The sequence below is a fragment of the Chroicocephalus ridibundus genome, chromosome 7, assembly GCF_963924245.1.
Source record: "Chroicocephalus ridibundus chromosome 7, bChrRid1.1, whole genome shotgun sequence".
NCBI classification, from domain to species: domain Eukaryota; kingdom Metazoa; phylum Chordata; class Aves; order Charadriiformes; family Laridae; genus Chroicocephalus; species Chroicocephalus ridibundus.
Window position 1 is genome coordinate 8,545,791 of NC_086290.1, and position 20,429 is coordinate 8,566,219.

General features: G+C 39.6%; 1 protein-coding gene across 1 annotated transcript in view; it reads left to right on the forward strand.

Annotated features, from left to right (window-relative positions):
* Nucleotides 1-20,429, forward strand: part of NCKAP5 (NCK associated protein 5) — a 371,629-nt gene that overhangs the window by 213,617 nt on the left and 137,583 nt on the right. The window contains exon 5 of the mRNA XM_063340758.1: nt 12,387-12,477. Coding sequence (XP_063196828.1) covers nt 12,387-12,477 — 91 coding nt within the window. The remainder of the gene's footprint in view (nt 1-12,386; nt 12,478-20,429) is intronic.

The window sequence follows — 20,429 nt, forward strand, 5'->3', positions numbered from 1 at the left end:
GACTAAAAATCCTTTTCTAAATACTTCTTAAATGATCTGTTGAAAGTCCCAGCTAATAGCTCTCCCTGTTTCTGCAAAAGAGCTACTACATTACAAATAATTACAATAAACATTTGCACCTTAGAGATGTCTAGATGTCCTGTCACTTCTATTTATGCTTACCTTTTTTGTTGCTGTTCCACTTTATTCTTTTTCTGTTTTCTTACATCTTCCGTACATTTTCATGTCCTTTTTTCCTCTCCTCAAAGTTCCCTTACATCTTTTATGCTACTGTTGCCTTTATTTCTGGTCCTCGTGTCTTGTGCTGTTCTTCTCCTCTTTCCTTAGGATGCTTTCTCAAATTTTTTCCTCTGCTTTCCTTCTCTGTTTATGAGTATTTCTTTCTTCTCTCTTCTCCTAATCCAACTCTTAGTTTGTCCAGTTGCTCTACTTTGTGGGCCAAAGTAATGGGATATGTCTTTCCAGAGCCCTTTACTCTCCTCTATTCCTTTTGTTTTCCGTGTTGACAGCTGGTTATCCCTCCAAAGTGTCCTTTACTCTTCTCACCAGATTTCTGGCGTTGTACACTTATCTTCTGAACATATGAGGTGAGAGAGATTTCAGACACTTTGATACAGGGGCAGCATTCTGCATGCCTTCAGCAAGGGGAAAACAGAAGCAGGCAGTAGTGGAAGCACAAAGCTGCAGCAGAGAGCCAGTGTTCTTTCTGTATATTTCAGTGCAAATCCCACATACAGAAACTTTCCCCTGCCTTTATTCACTTTGTCTCCATGATAATGCAATTTAAAGAGATGGGCTTCAATAGTGACAAATTCGGCATGTTGAGCCTGTGTTTTCTGGTGTGTTTTTTTTTTTCCTGTTGTTAGTTCATACAGTGGATAAAGGCTGTGACAGAGTAATGTGTTTGGAAAGATACGGGGAGTGCTTTATGGCACTTAACATAGAGGTATGAAAGTGTCCGTGCCTTTTTCTTTTTTTTTTTTAAATGCAGCTGTTATTTCTTTCTTCTTGCATCTCATTGGCACCTTGATGCTCTTTTTCTTCCCTTCTTTTTCTTAGCTTCCTTGGCTTTTGTTGGGCTTGCACACGTACAGAAAGGGAGAACATTAAAAGTTATTAATGACAAAATGTATCTAGGTTCTTCTTAATTTTTTGTGACCAGTTCACAAATAATTTAATTCAGCCCTTCGTGTTTGTTGGCATCAAAGCTGATGATGCTATATATGATGCTATTCCAGCCCTCTTCTGTGTGCATTGTCATGTATTTTTATTGCCTCATTATCAACTGCTTGCTTGTAGAAGAGCTGTCAATATAATTTTAGAGAGACTACCACTACCTAATGATACAGGTAATTAAGCCCTTGGAGACCATTATTCTAACCATATATTACTTGTTTAGGCCATTTTGCTATGCTGCTAGGGTTTGTAAGTCTACAACCAGTGAGCTTTCATTCCTGTGTCTCTGACATGACTTGGTTTTGTGGTTGTTTTCTAAACACCTGAAATTTAAGACTGGAAGAGTAATTGCTTCCACATCTTGGGTTTCTTTGGTAGTAGATATGTATGGCTGTTTACTGAATCTGTCCTCCAGAAGGGTAAACTGCTTTTGAGCTGGGGCACCATTAGAACAAGAAACTGTGTTGTTCCAGGGCAGTGCTGTGGGAAACCTGCACATAACGAGGCATTCTTCAGGCTCAGGAGAAGCTACTTGGCATTCACTACCCTGGCAGTCATTCCCAATCTACTTTGGGGAAAAACATATGGAGGCATTTTATTTATATATTTTTCATTCCATAATTTGGAAATGTGGAGGGTTTGTCGTGTGAGAAAGTCCTATAGTCCCACAGAGAGGGCATCAGGGCATCACGTGTTCATGAAGGGTACAGAGAAAATACTTGATCGTAGCTGATCGGCCAAGAGCTGTCTCTGTTTGTGAATGTCTGTTTGAACATCCAAACATCTCTGCTGAGGAGAAAAAAGGAAAGATAAATTTGGGATATACCTACACCAGCCCATTATCCCCTTTAGGAATTAAAATATTATCATTTCGTTATTTGTAGCACAGACATCATTTGGAATATCCCTACACATTTAATCCATCTTTGCTGATCTTACATATAGAGGCTTTCAGGAAGTAACAGCTGAATTGAAAATCTCAATTTTTTTCTTTTCTTATTGTAGTCTCTATGAGCTGAGATTTAGAAAGGCTGAAGTCCAGAAAGCCAAAAGAAATTATATTTATTAAGACTTCATGTTGTCCTTTAAAGTACTTTTAAGCGAATCTCATGGTTGGGAACTAGAGTCATTGTTTCTTGCTGTTCTCTTGATTCTTGCTGTTCTTTGTATTTGTGAATATCTGAGGTGACCCATTTTAGGGGGATACAGATTCAAAGAGGGAAATTTTCCTGTCATACTTGCGTCTTGTGTAGTTACATTTGCAGGAGTTTGGCCTTTGGGCCTTTGCAGTTGGCTGTACAGTGTCAGGAAGGGACTGGTGCTTTCTTGTGAATTTGATTTTTGATGTAAAATTTAGGTTATTGAACCAAAACAGGAGGGATTTCTTGAATGTTTGTTTATTTAGAGTCCCATTAGCTTCATTAGTAGTTAGTTTTTTAAAGGCTTTAAATTCACAAACAACATAAAAAGAATGCAAGACTTTAATAAACTTTACAGTCTTTGCCTCTGAAGGCATCAGGGCATATTGCATGATGCATTCAATATAATGAAACTTTCTGAACAACTTTAACGGTATGCATACTTAGTCACTTGATCAAAAGAATTACATATCTCTCTACATAGCAACAATATGCATGCTCACTAGTCACTTAAAATTCTTCTGATTAAGTGTTTTGCAATTTCTTAATGCTGAACAATTGTAGAATGGTGAGGTATAAACATCTCTCTATATCCTCCCACAAATCCTCCAGGTTTCATTTCAGTGCAGAACAGAAATGTCGGAATGATAAAAAGACAGAACAAAGCTTTCGATATGATGCTTCGTTCCAGATCGAAAGGCTTGTTTAAGGTTATGCAAGCACTAGCATAAGCTATTCATATGAAATGTGTGAAACGTTAACATATCAGTAAAGATACAGCAAAACTGCAGATTTATTTGAAGTTACTGAAATCTTTTTTAAGCTACAGAGCTCGGATCACTGATGGAAAGAGCTGAAGATTTGTACAGCCATGCCAACAAAATGATACAGAGAGGACATGTCATCCACTGCTTAGACCCAGCAGGGTGAAGAGTTGGCATCCTGAGTTCTAAAAATTGCTGATACTGGCCATGTTGGTTAACCTTGCTCTGCCTGTTTGTTCACCTGTAAGATGAAAACACAGTATATTACGTTAACCTGCATATTCACAGCACAAAAGCTGGGACCTCAGAGCTCTTACAAGCAGGGACTTGGTACATCCTGGGATGAGGCCTCACATCACTGATCTTTCTAATAGAATAACCATGTTTACTAGCACATGAAGAGTCATGATAATTAAAGCTAGTGTGATTTGTCAGTTAGAAGATTAAACTCAACTTTGTGATAGATCATCCTTGGAATTTTACTGCAGTTGTTCACTAATTGGAAAATGTCAATACTTTGCAATACTTCGTGTAAATTTAGAAAGTGGAATATGTTACAGTGAAGAAAATACTATTATTTATTGGTTCCATGAAGTTGTTGTTTTATAGAAAACCATATCCACCCATCTTCACAAGGTATTGCTTACAACAGTGGAACTGCCTCAGAACTCCTGTAAGATTTGCAAAGAGGTAGAGCTATGAGGAGAATGAAATAACTTTATATTACATAGACCTTAAGATTGAAGTCTGGAATCCAATGGCCTAAGAAAACCTTCACTGCAGAGTCAGAGGCTGGAAAAAAGTAATGATAATTTCTGCAGAGGATAAAAAAAAAAGTCCCTCTTTGTAGGGTAGCTCTCTTTGAGCTGCCGTCTGTATTCTGCACAGCACAAGTTGGTGTCTACCACAACACTGTGCAGTCTGAGCCTGAAAGCTTCACCATGGGGTGGGTAGCGTGAAAATTCGTAAGAATAATTTTTTTTGCATTGCAGAGGGTTCTGCAAATGCTCGTTGATGACAGACCTCTTTTTCATCTTGTGTTTCTCTTGTACCTACTTCAGCCGCACAAAAATTGCCTCCCTCCATATAACATCTTTGCTATTCATGGAAAACACAGAAATTTAGGTAGTTATGTCAAGGTGGTCTTGGTACCCCCTTGAAGCTGTAACTCAGAATGAAACAAGAGCTTTTTAATTTTGAGTGGCCTTACATTCCTGTAAGTAATTTAAAGCAATAGTGATTTGTCTCTAACAGGGTCCTTATATGACAAATTAATTATGTGTATTTGGAGGAGCTGGTAGATATATCTATCCATCTGTCTATATATTTGCAAACATGGAAAAACAAGTATTTGTTTAAAATGTAGAAAACAAGAAAAAATGTAAAAACCCCATTATTTGAAATTGGAAATATTTGCAGTCTGATTGTATAGTCTGTAATATTTCTGATGCTTTTAGTTATGCTGAAACACTCTGACTATTTCTGGTGCCCCCAGCATGAGTAGAGTTTGAATTTACGAGCATATGTTTAAGCTGACATGAGAATTAGCTTTCTGCAAGTGTCTGGTTTATCCACTTAGAGTTAATGAAAATATCTCCTATCTTAAGGTCCTGAGTATGTTACTGGGAAATTGTGGGAGGGACGGTCCCTCCATTTGAAAAATCCTTTCAGTTGCTTGTGAGAAGCTTTTCTGTGAGGTTTAGTCTTTGCCTGTAACTTACAAAATCATATATTGGGCTGGTGATGGAAGTCACCCATACAGTGCACATGGCATTTGTCAACACAGAAAGAAACATTACCACTGGTTTCTGTTGCAGTTCAGAAACTTTTTGCTGTAGGTATTAGTTTGATGAGTGAAACCTCTATGGCTGAAAGAGACAATGGAAACATTTCCAACATTTCGTGGCTCAGAAGGTAGTTACGGCAGTTTCAGAGAAGTATTAGGTCTGCCATTGTGTGATGACAGAATTCAGACTTGTGTGGGAGCAGTGATACACCAACGCTGAGGTCTTTCAAAGTCCTACCCGACTTATCAGACACTCAAGGCACATACTCACGTTATTTTAAGGATTACTTGAAAAATTCCAGTGGGTTCAATGGACAGTGGTTCAACTAAGTTAATGTTGTGCTCAGTCTTTCAATTCTGTTTTATTTTCAAGTGGTGGTATGGTCTAGCAGACAGGGCACCCGATTAGATTGTCCGCTCAAAAGAAAGATCCATTTCCACTTGTGTAAATAGAGCTTGAGACCTGTTTCATTCCATCACAGCCTTCCACTAGTTGCCCTCATCATGTAAAAGATACTTTATGTGATGTGCTGCTCTTCTTTAGATAGTTTGCCCTTCAGGCATCAGTTTAAGTATGCTTTAAGGATGTTTTTAGAAGGAGGGTTTAGCATGAGTATGCGAAAAGAGCATGGCTTGTACAGTTTGGATTTACCAGTAGCAAATACCACAGGGTTGAACTGGCTGTTCAGACCCCATGATGGGGAAAGGGCTGTGATGATGCTGCAGGAGGAGAATTTGCCTTGGTATTTCTGGATTGAAAAGCACCTACCTATACTGAAAGAATAAACATAAATTATACATTATGTGTGTCTTTCTGTTGCTATTATGGAGGATATTATAACTTTATTTTCCAACTGAAATATTAAGGATGGATATTGTGCATTCTATAGGCTTTGCCCAGCATACTGCTGTAAGGCACGTACCAATGTCATATACTAAGCAGAACTGAAAATGCAGAGAAAACCCCTTAGGGTTTAAAGCCTCAGCATTTCCCATCTGTCAGTTCCCTTTTGAGTTTATCGCGTATCTGTTTTCACTTCTCTCTTTGCTTTTTTTAATCCATTTTCAATATCTTAATTCTTTGGAGAAGCTTACGTCTGTCTCCTGGCTACCTACCCGTTTGAAGCAATGGCCTAACAGCGTGCTGCAGGCTCTCGGCAGTAGGTGCACTGAGAATGGCGGGCTTGGACTCAGCCCCAGGAAGGCGGGACCACTTCATCCTGAGGATCACCATGGCTCATGGCAGAGAACAGAGGGTCTTGGGGCTGTAGGTGTGGCTGGCAGGTCACTACAGAGTCTGGAGATGAGCCTGCAGATCAGAGGGAGAGCTGAGGAGAGCAGGCAGCCATATCTAGAAGTAATGGAAATTGTCGGGGCCAGAGGGGAGTAGGCAGAGTCTGCGGTTCAGAAAGCTACTAATTTAATTGAAACCAGGTAGAAGGAAAGACACTCCTGCAAGGATGCAGTGAACAGGAACCGTTATTCGATGAGCTGTCTTTGTTTCTGTTATGTCTTGTAAAGCCACTTTCATATTTTTCCTCCTTAAAAAAAATCTGATGATTAATCTAAAATATTTGGGGTTTATTTGTTCAGGAAGGGGCGTTGTGTGTGTTTGAAGTCTTTTGTTAGTTTGAGAAACTCACTGGAAGGAGAAAGTCTAACCTGATCCTTTGGAGAGCTTTGAATGGAGTAGTGAGGGAACTGAGATGCAGGTAACCCCAAACCTGAAGTTTGAAACTATGTATGAGTAAGCAAACAAATTTATGTGGGAGCCGAGAGAGACAGAAGCTTTTCATTTGGTTGGATTGTGGGTTTGGAGGGAGAGCTGCAAGGCTTGGACAGAGGCACAGAAGTCTGCAACCAAAGCCAGACAGATTACAGCCTCCAAAGATGACCAAAATCCAGCTGGCGAAAGTGCTGACTGGTTCATAGCTGAACCAAGAGCTGAAAGAGCTGAGAAACCACATGGGAACCTGTTCCTTGGTCCATGATCAGGCAGCAGGGAGGGGCCAGACAGCTCAAGGAGTGGAAACCCAGGCCACATTTCCATTAAGGCTATAACTGAAAATGGAAGTGAAGAGACTTAAGCTGGAGACTGGAGAGAGCCAGGAAGCTTCACTGTCTCACAGATAGAAGCTGGAAGAAAATACCCACCTGAGAATTTTGATTACACAAAGGTTAAGCTAAAGATGGAGAAAGATATGTCATTGATAATTTTCTCTAAGACTGAAGAGTCCTGCACCTGCTGCATGGCATGAGGAGATGGAAAAACCTGAAATACAAACTTCAACTGCTGCAGTAAGATTCTATAGAACCTTTTGGACACTTCTCTAAGGATGGAAGTCAGTATCAATTTGAAGGAATTCTTGTGACATGCATTTGAAATAACCACCGAGTACTGTCATCTCAGCCTGAGGATGATGAAAAGGGAAGGTGATAGCACCCAGCAAAAGGTAGCTGCTAGCCTGTGGAAATCTTGAAGGAATTAAGTCAATGGAGAAGGGGTTGAAACTGTCATGCACCTTCTAGAGCTGGAACAACTACATGCTGCCTGTCCCTTGGAGGGAGAATCGTAAAAAGGGCTGTGTGGGACATGGCTGAGCAGAGCACGGGCTATAGAGAGTATTTATTCTCTAAGCTAGAAGGGGAATCAAAGAGCAGGATATATGGGAGTGATTTTTTTTCAGGGAAAGCTTGCTCTGTCAAGGAAACATTTTGGGGAGATAAACCCCTCTAAGGGATCTGCTACAGAAGAAAGGAGAAGAGAACAGGTTTCCTCTGCAGTGAGACAGGACACACAGACATGTCCTACACAGTGTAGAGGTTGGTCAGAGAAATATATGGGGAAGGTTTTGCAGAGTTGGAGGGCCGAGAGAACTCTTGTGCCTCCTTGCATTTGTATATTTGAGGAAAGATTAATTCCTTTATGGTCTTAAAATCTGTTCTTGGGGAGGACCCCGACAAAATAGCTTCCCAACAGAACTGGGAGAGGCACAAAGGCGGCAGGTTTTCTGACCATGTTCCCAGCATTGCTGGGGAAGGGCACAAAGGAGGTGCCTATTTATGGAGGAGATGGACCTGAGAACTCCCTGTGTGCTGATCCCTGGGCAGGGAACGATGTTTACTCCTTTCCAGAGATTCCCTTGGCTCCCTTGACCAGAAACACACACAGAAGCAAAGGCAAAATAAGTAACTATACATTGAAGCTGGATTGATTTCTTAGTATTCTCTCAACAGCGCAGGACAAATTACATTTTTAAATGTAGGAATGACTGATTTTGTTTCAGGAGGAATAGCAGCAAGGACCTGTGGATCATAAATTCAAGTCCTTGGCTCAACCCAGCTGTGTAATTAATTTCATAAACTGCACAGCTCTGGCTTAAAACTGTTTAGGTTTCTCATTCCGTTACTCTACTTGGCAGACTGGTTCAGAGTCTCACTTTTTCAATCATTAAAACCATCCTAATTCCAGCCTAAATGTATTTGTAACCACTCTATTCTCATCTTGTTTTGTCAGTCATTGGCCTTAGGTCGATGTAGTTTTCTTTCCCATTTTACTTTTTCTCACTGATTCTTTTGTGGAAGTCATACCTGTGTAAGCCCTGAGTCCCTTAGGTTTAGCAAGATAAGTTGTTTAGTCTCTTGTCATGGCCAAGATTCTCTATTCTTCTAAACAACCTCAGAGCTGTCTCTTCACCGAACCCTGTCTGAACGAGCTGCTCGTGAACACTGGTGATCGTAATTGCAGATAATATTCCAGATGAAATCTTGACAGCGTTTTCCACTGTAGCATTAATATTTTATGTTACTTAAACTCTCATATAGCACGAACAGATTCTGGTTTCAGAGTGCCTCATTTCTTCTTCTGTTTAATGCTTTGAGAAATTTATCCTTAGGTTAGGACTGGTGGAGGACTGTTTCCCTACTCTAAACTGACATTTTGTCAAGAAACTTAAGAAGCTTCTATCAAGCATAGGTTTCATTTATTTTTCCCCTAAAGAAAATAGCTTTTAAAAAAAAAAAAAAAAGAAAAATTGAAAGGAACGCTTCAGTTTCAAGAAAACTTGAATTTTCTATTCAAATAATAGATGTAACAAAAAAAATAAATGGTACTGAGGCGCTTCAGATGAATAGGCAGTAAATAGAACACTGAAGAAAGGGGAAAATAAATGTTCTTAAATAGTGATTGAAGAATGTAGACTCAGGAATGGTGAGCTTTAGAGACTGTTTTTGCAGATTGTAACAGCTTGATAGTTACATAAGAAACACAGGATCCTTGGCAAAACAGGTTTTTTAGCACAGGCCAGCAAGCAGGCAGAATACACGCGTGGGGGATAGCTATTCTAAATGTAATTGGAAAGTGCTTGATGTTGGAGTGGGTCCATCTGGATATTAGAATCATAACCAAGAAAAGCCAACCTTTCGTGGTTACCAGAAGGAAGAAAAATATAGGTTGATGTGTAGAAATAGCCTTTCATAAAGCTCCTAATTTTTCTGCTTCACTTCCAAAATTTACGTGTCCTTTGGAACCCTTGTTCAGGGAGCAAAACATGAGACTTCAAATTAAATTTATAGAGGCTCAGCCATTCTTGCATTCTTTAAAAGAATTTACACTAAATCTTTCTGGCATGTACGGTCACTGTTCAGGGTATTATAGATCATAATATAACAGTCACTTTTCAATTAAGGTGACATTAATTCATGCTTCAAAGTTTCTAATTTATAAGAAACGAAGTCTTGATTATTGTCCTGTGTTTTGGTTAGGCAGTCCTTCCTTCAAATGGACAACTGGGATGTCAGTGGAGAAGCAGCAGCTTCTATACTGCAAGAGCACTAGCCATCAGAGCTCTGCAGTAAACTTGACTGTAAGCAAATTTCACCTCCTCGTTTGACAGAAACTAGTTTTCTCTTTCCTTTTTCAGATATTTCATGGGTTTCTAAAAGTGGTAAGATCCTTTCAGTGCTGGTTTTATAGTGACTTGACCACACAGACAGTGTCTCTGTTAACGCCTGCGGTTCGGCTTTATGGCTGTCAACTCTTACAAACTTCTATAATAGCTGCAAATAACAAAACTCTTAACTGTGTTTAACTGAGCTCTTCGGTGTGTTGCAAAGATGTTGGATAGAAACATATGCATATCTGTTGCATGGAAATCTGAGTGCTGATGGGAGGTGTTTCTAATTGCCACATGAAATTGTGTGCTCGCTGGTCCCTATGGGGCTGTTCAACAAGATGGGCCTGTTGTCCAAAATAGACCATCTGAATTTGACTGAAGATGAAATGACCCATTGAATTTAAGAATTCTTCAAAATTTTTCTGAGCTGGTTTAACTGATGATACTAATATGCAACTAGACTATTTTAATATTTTTCATATTTTCATTAATACTATTAGGCCTACACTGAAAAACTCTGATTTTAGTTGAATCTATTCTTTCTTCCATTTTTGCTTGTTCATTAATTTGTAAGAACTTTATGGAACTGTACATGCATATATAAACACAATAATTAAGCATCCCATTACATCAGTAATTTAAAAATGAAATAAGTAGCATGTTAAGAAATGAAATCTTTCGGTGCGGACTGCAGAGGAATTTATATTACGAACCAAAAATGATTTGTTCTTTTGTGTAAAAGGCATCTGATTAAGGTCAGCCTATGAGCAGAAACGGTTCCAATCTGCAACTGAAAAACTGCACCACTGTCTGCACTAGAGATTAGAGCTGGCTTGTTTTTATTCACATTTGGTCAACAGATGGTCCAACTATTCTGTGGGCATTCTGGCAATGTAGAAGTCTGCACATCAATGACAAAAACCCATCATACGAATAAGTAAAATATCAGTGTTCATCTGAGTAGAATGAATACCTAGTGTCGGCTTCTCGAAAAGTAGCGTAGCTGGCTGACTTGAAAGGAGAAAAGCTAGCAAAACATGATATTATTGCTATATTAGCCAATAGCATTCATTCTGATAAGACTGAAAGAACAGAAAGACAATGAGGCTTATATAAAAGATAACGTTATTGGGCTTTGGCCAGAGCAGTTAGCTGATATTTGCTGTCTCGCTGGATTGTTACCTTAGAAATAAAAAACTTTGATATGCTGTGAATAATTCTTCTGCTCAATTGCATTTGCAAAAACGCGACACAAAAGTCATGTTTCCCTAAACACGGTAGAAATAAACAACAGCAGGCAGTTTCTGGTCTGATATGCCTATGAATACTGGCTCTTTTTTCAAGGTCACAGTTTTAATATACAGCATATCTGGCAATATGGCTTAAGGTATGCCTCTCTCTTTCCTGCCTTCATGTCACCACACGCACATGGCACCCATGCCCAGGCCTATCAAGGGCTGGAGACTGCTTCAAAGGGAAAGAACAGAAAACATGTAAGTGAGGGTGAGAAATACAGTTGCATCCACACAGCTGAAGCAGCTGTACAGGGGTGAGAATTTGGGTGAGAAGATGGGACTGGGGAGAAGCTTGAGGACCTTCAGCTGGAATTGGCACTCAGCATTTTTTTATTTTTTTAAAAATCCAGCATCTTTGTTGCTGTGTCCCATCACTGCTTCTCTCGCTTTTGATCCCTTTCCTCCTCTAATCAGTACTCAGAGGGTTGAAACCAGCTGTAGTCCTAGAGCCTTTATTTGTGGTCAGCTTCAATGACATCTCCTAAGCCCATGAATTTAATTTCTAATCTATCTTGAATGAGACCAGTGTTTCGTAGGTGGCTTCTGTTATCCCCAGCCATCCTATTGTGCAAAGGAGCAGAACTCTTTATTCTGTTCAGCCTCCATTCAGGAGGGTTAGCATTATTATCAGTTTTAACTTGCTTGATGAATGCGTGTAGATCAAAGACAACTTTGGATGGTGTTTATTAACACCTTTTAAAATGAATGTGCAAACCTTCCTCCTTTCACTGATGGAACTGAAGTTGATTACGTTTTCATGAGATGGTAGTACCAGATTGTAGCCTACACTTGCTTTTTACATCCCTTCAAAAGGGCAGAGGAGGGTGAATGTGTTCAGCAGCTGTGCCTCTATAAACAAATGTACTGGCACACGCTGCTGCACCTATAACAGAGAGAGTAAATACTAGTAATGTGTTTGACAGTCTGTCTAAATTGCACAAACCTGACAATTGGTTAGACATACAGCAGTTCAGGTTTTTTTTAATCTGACTGATTTTGTTCCTAAATGACAGTAATTTTATCATGGTGTTTGGTTACACTGTTGACAAGTTGATATCTTTTGCACAATTTTTAATACAATTTTTGTAACTGAGCTCCAGTAGGATTTTAACAATGCAACTAATTACTGTGCATATTCAAAAGATAAAAGAGTGCTCTTAATGTGTTATTCATAACATGGAGTATGAGAACATTATAAGGCCAGGATTGTCTTTAAATATTAATTTCATGGTAGCCATGGATGCATTAGGCTCTAGTAAACAGCAAAAAGACTGAATGCAACTCTTAATTTTTTTCCACACAGTTGACTCATATATATTTTTGTTCTCTAGAATGGAGGAGACAGTGAGAAATCTACTACAGAGCCAAGGATCCCCAGGCCAGCACGGAGAAGGAACTGTCAATATCATGAAGGTATATCAGGTATTAGTGACTTACTACTTGTTTTCTTGTGATAGAAAAGTTCTTTAAAACAAAAATTGCACCACTGAGGTAAACCTGTTTGACTTTGTTTCCTCTATTTGTTTATTAGTTATGAATACTTGTAAATGGTGGTTGGTACCATCTACATTTTTGCAGGTGTTCTCTCACCACAGTTTAAGGTTTTTCATTTTTATTGTCATTGTGTTGTCTGCAGTTGTTGCTCCTCTACAGAGAAACTACTTTTGAAGACTATTAAAGTACCTAATATATTACTTAAAAAGTAATATATCCTAGCATCTCTAGAAAAAGATGCTTTTGACAACTTGACCTTCAGATTGTGGTAGATAATTTTATCCGCTCATATTCTTATTGGGTGTGAGGTTTCCCTATCAAGCTCCATAGTTTCTTATCTCTGTTTGTGACAGGTGCGTTTTATCAGCCTCACTTGGAGTAGAGAGAGAGTGTTTCAGGATAGAATTTAGGAGAGCAAAGATTCTAGAGGTTTTTCAACGGGAACTAGGTCTGTTTATGCTGTTCATAAGGAAGGAGAGTTTTACATTTTCCTAATGTACTGCTGTATTCTGGAAGCAGTGAACCTGAGGTCATGGAAAGCCTTTTCAAGTGTCTGGAAACAGGAATAAGATACATCCCAGTTAATCAGATATTCTGTGCATGAATTAAAAAAAAAACACAACACACCATCACTTAATGAAGTCAATTCTATCCTGTGTCTTTTTAAACAGAATAAGCATTCTGTATAAAGATATAAAATGCTGAAGTAATACATGAAAGTCTATACTAGGTAGTGATCCTTCAGATAAAACACTTTTCAAAAACTGTAGTTATATCAGTCCATTCTTACAAATGATGAATCAAAAATACAGCAATATAGCTAAACAAAAATGTATATTAAAGAGTATATATCACTGTAATTAAATTTTCATTTTAAGCTTGGATTGAAGGGAAAAGAGTCTTTGAGATTAACCTTCCAAAATAATAAATTTTTTTTGCTAAAATTATAGCCTGTAAAATTTAATTTCAAGACAAATTAAACTTTTTGTTGAAGTTATAATAGAACATTGTGCTTTTAGAAAATGGTGATAAAAGCATCTGTATTTTACTCACTACCCTTTTGGGATGGAAAAATGAAACTCTGTTCCCTCCTCTTTGTTCAGTTTAAATCTATACTTCCTGCTCTCTCCTGCCACCATACAGTAGGTGTTCTGAAGTGGGCTTGGTGTCAGTCTCTCCGTTGGTTGGATTACTTGTCCCTCTATTTATAACAGACAGCTGGAATGATTTTATTATCTTCTTTTCTGTATGCTGTCTTACCTTGGAAACCACAGTAAGGTGCTACCACGATTAGGTTTTAGCTTCTTTGGTTGTTTTTTTGTTTGTTTTTTTTTGCACTTTCAACAAGGAAAGCAATAAAGTATTTTGATTTCAGTTGAACTGAGGGTTTGGGTATTCTTTATTTTTCTTTTGAGCTGGACAAAAATTAGCTATGGAGTCTTTTTTAAATTTGAAATTTTGTGTGCTGCTGCCCTAGACGGGAGATAAACTAGTCATTCTAATTCCAGTGCTTGTGTATTTCTGTGTGGTTTTTCTATCACGTTTTATTTGTTTCTTAATTTTTGAAAAAAGAGAGAATTTGGGTTTGTTTTGGATTTATTTTTTTCCTTTGGGGCCATACTGACATAGGCGTTTGTTGTCTCCTGCCAGCCAGGGGAATGGGTACTGTGGTGTATTTAGTGTAAAATATCCTGTGTTTATTTTCTGACAAACAAAAGAACAAGGCAGTTCTGCCCAGTTAATAACAAAACCACCAATTCTTTGTTTCCTGTCGGTTCTAGCAAACAGCACCCTCCACCTAGCAAACTGCCGTCTAACCCTTTTTTCCCTTCTTTCTGGACATGGAGTTTTGTTTGAATCTGCTAGGTGGTAGACAGGCCTGATTCCCCAAACCTCAGCCTAGCTCTCTTACAGAGTGAAGCCGTCTGTGTCCCAGGACCTTAAGCCACCCATTTCCCCGTTACTCTAGGATTATTTTTAATCTTGTAGTCCACGTTGCATATAACAGCTTCCTTCTTTGCCTGTTCTCTTGGAACACTTTTGCTCATGGTATCAAAGTGGGCTTGTTTTTTAGAAATTTTCGTTTCTTCTGTATTGCCAGTATGCAATTTTCTTTGCTTATGAATTTCTTTTCCTAATTCATGACTCAAAACCAATGTTTTTTCTTTTCCTTGGAGGACTAGCTAGGCTACTGCATCGTATACTGGTCTGTGATTGGTAAAACAGGTCAAAAATACGGAACGTTGCCATGAGTGTTGTGTTTTGTCTGAATGTCTCTTTGACTCATTCATCCTCGCATCCCTTTTGTTCACTTTTATGACAAACTTCTGAACAAATAGTTTGTTTTCTGGGAGCTGCAAGGAATGGCTCTATTCACATACAAAACAGTGCATTCCTGCCCTCATATGGCTACCTGCTATGTAGGTCAGTAGTGGGTTCACTTGATGTGTATTTGTTATTCAGTCACACGGTAAAAACTCTCCGGTGTGTTTTAGGCAACAACTCTGTGTAATAATAAAAGCTAATACCTGAAAGCTCCTCAAAACAAATAATTGGCAAAAAATCTGTGATTTGAAATGTGTACAAAGTATTTTAACTTTGGAAAACATATTAATAAAGCATTATATGAATCCTTAATATGTTATTGAAACCAACTGTGTAGAAATCATGGAGAAACACATCATCTAAATATATGATGAATTTTATTGCAAATGCTGTGTCCAGGTTTGGCAAGAGGCATCAATATTGCAATAGAAGCATTTTGTTTGTATCTTTCCAAATGCATTCAGACAGTTTTTTGATACATGTATAAGCGTAATTCACAAATGGGAACAGAACTTGAATGTACAACCTAGGTAATATTTCTTAAAAACACTGATGTACTCAGGTTTTTGGGAACATGGTAACCATATTGTCATCCTGTATTTGTAAATGAAGTATAGTTGTGAGCTAACATGTGCAAAAAAAAGATTTTTATGATCTGAATTCCAGGTGAGATATGTATATATATTCATATACGTACACAAAACTTATTGAATGTATAAATACATAAAAAACATTGTTTTGAAAGCCATCCTCTACACTCGAACAGTTACCTTGTAAAACACATTCTGAATCGTACCCGTTCTCTGTGATTACTATGATATGATCAGAAGTATATGATCAGTACTTAGTGCAATAGAGTATCAGATTTTACTGCAGTTTCACAACCATGTATTTCATAACAAAGGAGGACATGACCTAGACGATCTCCAGTGTGACTTATCAACATATGTCTCATATTCTCTGACTCCATGGTAGGGTAGTTTTAGTGTGTGAGGTCCATTCAAATTAATATCTGAATAGTCATAAAAGATACCTCTGTGCAATAAACGCTTTTGATCTATTGACCGTTGTCTACATATTTGTATTTTACAAATCTAATTATTCTTCTGGGATGTATGAAATTGAGTTCTTATTATAATATCAATATGCCTGACTCCAGAATAAATATTCTTGCTAATGAACATGAAATGTTGCATAGTGATCATGTTAGAAGAATAATAACAACATGGAGCCCAGAGTGTGCAGTATTATTGTGATATTGTGTTAGGTCTTGCTGGGATTCTTACTTGAAGCAAAATATTCTAACCCTTTCCATAGAGCTAGCTGCCCTATGGTAATTTAATTTGCTGGACTTAGAGATGGATGATATGATTTCTTTAGGGTAAATGAATTTAGAAGCAGGATTGTAAATAAAATTTTCCTCTGTTATCATTTTACATAAGTATAACTTGGGGGAGGATTTATAATGAACGCTCATGTAAATGTGAGCAAGAATATGTGTTATTTGAATTGCCATGAACCATTGTATCTCTTGCTTAAACGTTTACTTGACTAAAAGGCTCTAGTATGTAAGAGCTTTGTGATGTTTCCAGGATTCATCGTCCACCTGAAAGTAAGACCATGAAGAGCCAAACCAATACCTCATATATTAATAGTATTCTCATTCAAGACACATGTACTTTATCTAAGAGGGAGAGTGATCCCCAGAAACAATTGTGTGCAGTACTTGAACCCGAGACATTCAAACAAGCACCTCAAGTTTCCCAGCTTCCTAAGTTTGTCCTTGTGATTTGGATATCAAAAACTAGAGTCTCTTTCCTGTTTGAACACTATACTGGGTATCTAGGTAGAGTCTAACCTGATTACAGATCACTCAAAGACCTTCAAGTTTGGGTTTTTTTAACTCCTTTTGACTTTATGTCAGGGTAATGTGATCAAAATAGATGAGGAAGACAGTTTGTTGTAAATTCACCATTTGTTATAATTCTGGAATTGTCAGTATGTGCACTAATGCTCAGGAGAGACATGGTGCAGTCACATCGGAGAGGAAGGATGATCTGCTGCTTAAACTACTGTGTTCGGGAGACTAGATTTTAGTTCTTTCTCATCTTGGCCACCATGGTTAAAGATAGCAAGAAGAGGTTCTTTGAGTATATCAATAGAAAAAGGAAGACGAGGGAAAATGTAGGCCCGCTAACGAATGAGATGGGTGCCCTACTGGTGGAAGACACAGAGAAGGCAGAGCTACTGAATACCTCCTTTGCTTCAGTCTTCACTGCTAAAGCTGTCCCTCGTGAATCCCAGGCCCTGGAGGCAAGGGGGAAAAGGTCTGGAGAGAGGAAGAGTTTTCCCCAGTAGAGAAAGATCAGGTTAGAGACCACTTGGCCAAACTGGACATTCATAAGTCCATGGGCCCTGGCAAGATGCACCCGCGAGTGCTGAGAGAGCTGGCAGATGTTATTGCTTGGCCACTCTCCATCATCTTTGAAAGGTCGTGGAGAACAGGAGAGGTGCCTGAGGACTGGAGGAAGGCCAATATCACTCCAGTCTTCAAAAAGGGCAAGAAGGAGGACCCAGGGAACTGCAGACCGGTTAGTTTCACCTCTGTCCCTGGGAAGGTAATGGAGCGACTTGTTCTGGATGTCATATCCAAGCACGTTCAGGAGCAGGAAGTTACTGGAAGTGGTCAACATGGATTTACCAAGAAAATCATGTTTGACCAATCTCATAGCCTTCTATGATGTTATAACTGGTTGGCTGGATGAGGGCAGAGCAGCAGATGTCATCTACCTTGACTTCAGCAAGGCTTTTGACACTGTCTCTCATAACATCCTCCTTAGGAAACTGAGGAAGTGTGGACTAGATGAGGAGACAGTGAGGTGGATTGAGAGCTGGCTGTGTGACAGGACTCAGAGGGTTGTGATTAATGGAGCAGGGTGGAGTTGGAGGCCTGTAGCCAGTGGCGTCCCCCAGGGGTCAATACTTGGACCACTATTGTTTAACATATTCATCAACGACCTGGACGAGGGGACAGAGTGTATCCTCAGCACGTTCGCTGATGATACCAAATTGGTGGGGTGGCTGACACCCCAGAGGACCGTGCTGCCATCCAGTGTGACCTAGACAGGCTGGAGAGCTGGGCAGAGAAGAACCTAATGAGGTTCAACAAGGACAAGTGTAGGGTCCTGCATCTGGGGAGGAAGCATGTCAGACACCAATATAGGTTAGGGGTGGACCTGCCAGAAAGCAGTTCTGAAGAAAAGGATCTGGGGGTCTTGGTAGACAGTAAATTATCCATGAGCCAGCAATAGGGCTGCATAGGGAAGAGTGTGGACAGCAGGTCAAGGGAGGTCATTCTCCCCCTCTGCTCTGCACTGGTGAGGCCACAACTGGAATACTGTGTCCAGCTCTGGGCTCCCCAGTTCAAGAGAGACAGGGAACTACTGGAGAGAGTCCAGCGTAGGGCAACAAAGGTGATTGAGGGACTGGAGCATCGTCCCTATGAGGAAAGGCTGAGAGAGCTGGGACTCTTTAGCCCGGAGAAGAGAAGGTTGAGGGGGGACCTGATTAATGTTTACAGGTATCTAAAGGGTGGGTTTAAGGAGGATGGAGCCAGACTCTTTTCAGTGGTTCCCAGTAACAGGACGAGGGGTAAAGGGCACAAGCTGGAACATAGGAAGTTCCGATCAAATATGAGAAAAAACTTCTTTACGGTGAGGGTGACAGAGCACTGGAACAGGCTGCCCAGGGAGGTTGTGGAGTCTCCTTCTCTGGAGATTTTCAAGACCCGTCTGGATGCAGTCCTGAGTAATGTGCTCTAGGCAATCCTGCTTTAAGCAGGGGAGTTGGACTAGATGATCTCTGGAGGTCCCTTGCAACTCTGAAATTCCATGATTCTGTGATTTGCTACAACAAATTTGTCCATTTCCTTGGACAAATTCACTTTATCTGTCCATCTTTGACCTTTGTCTGTAAAAAGAGTATAACGATGTATCATTTAATCTCAGGTATGTTTTAGATGTCATCAATATATATGAACTACTGCTTCTGCCATAACAGGAACTGAGTAGTACTGAGCCAGATAAAGAGATTAAAAAAAGAAAAAAGGCTTTTCGTATTTCCTTGTAAACTTGGAAACCAAGGCTTAATTCCTCCAAGGAGTTTGCTTAACATAGAATACTTTTAATAGAAAAGGAATCAATTTCAAAGTGGAGCGTGGATGATCTTCAAGCGGGACTATCCGGTCTTGTATTAAAAAAATATGGGAGTGAGTTTTTGCTGTTGGAAATCTGGGGATTTTGATGCATGAATTCGTATGAAAAACTTAGGGAAATAAAAACTCATGACTGCAGGGATTGTAACCTTTTCAGAACCCCACTGTGCTTCCTTGAGATTTACACTCCAAACAAATACTACTGTGGGGACCAGGCATGTTCTTTTGATCAGCAGGAACTGAAATCCTGGGTTTTAGGCAGCCTGAAACCTGCCCCATCTGATGTTACGGGCCCCATCATCCCTCAACTTCTGTGCTAGTGCAGAGTGTCTCTGACAGTGCTTGTTCACCAGCTGACGTGACCTAGACTACTTTTTAGCAGAAAGGATTTTCATCATGGTGGACAGCACAGGTCTTCAGAGATTGACTATACAAATTCAAGAGAAAGATATGAGTAATGGGGTAGGGAGTTTGTCAAGGAGAACGACCCCTGTGCTGAAGTCAATGCTGTTGAATCTACAGCAAGAGAAGTCTGGCTCAAAGGCTCCATGAGGGTTACAGGTAGCCTTAATAGTAGGGCACTTTTTCAGGTTTCTTAGGCCCTGATTGCAATGGAGACGAGCATCTTGCTTCCTTCCATTTATTTCTGAAAGTTCTATGTGTCCTGTCTCATTTTTGCTTCACTGCTCATTTTGGCACGCATCTGACTATGCTGACATCAAAGTGATGGCAGACGGTTTGAGTAATTGCAGCCTAAGCATTTTGATGGGCTCTTCTCCCCGAGTAGGAGCTGGCTGGGTGACTGTGGTTCAGCTCTGTTCTTTTTCTCACTCTGGAGGGATGAGAAGATTTTGAGAAGTAATGACTTCAGAAGAGATTTCTCAGGCTTCAGTGTGCACCATGAGAAGAATGGCACTCAGCTCCACATCTGTCCCATGTGCAGGGCATCACCACGATTGCAATCATTAACTCACGCTGCAGCTTCACAGGGGGAGTGGCTTTGAACGTAAGAAAGTTCAATTCCATTTCCTGTCCTCTTGCTGGATATAAATACAAGAACATGTGCCTTCCTTATCCAAAACTAAGACAGAATATTTATCTGTAAGGACTCAATACTGATAAATTCAATGTCCAGTCCTACAAGACTTCTAGCTCTTAGTCATGAAGTCTGGAGCATTTTACCAATTGCTTTCCGAAGCAGGTGTCAGAGAGGTGTGACTAAATAAGTGATATTGGCACAGTTCAGGTGGCATTGTTGGCCATATCAACCCATTTTTTTTTTCTGCGTGCTTTGTGAGACTCAAATATGGAACAGTTGTTGCGACTGTCACTTCTAATTTGC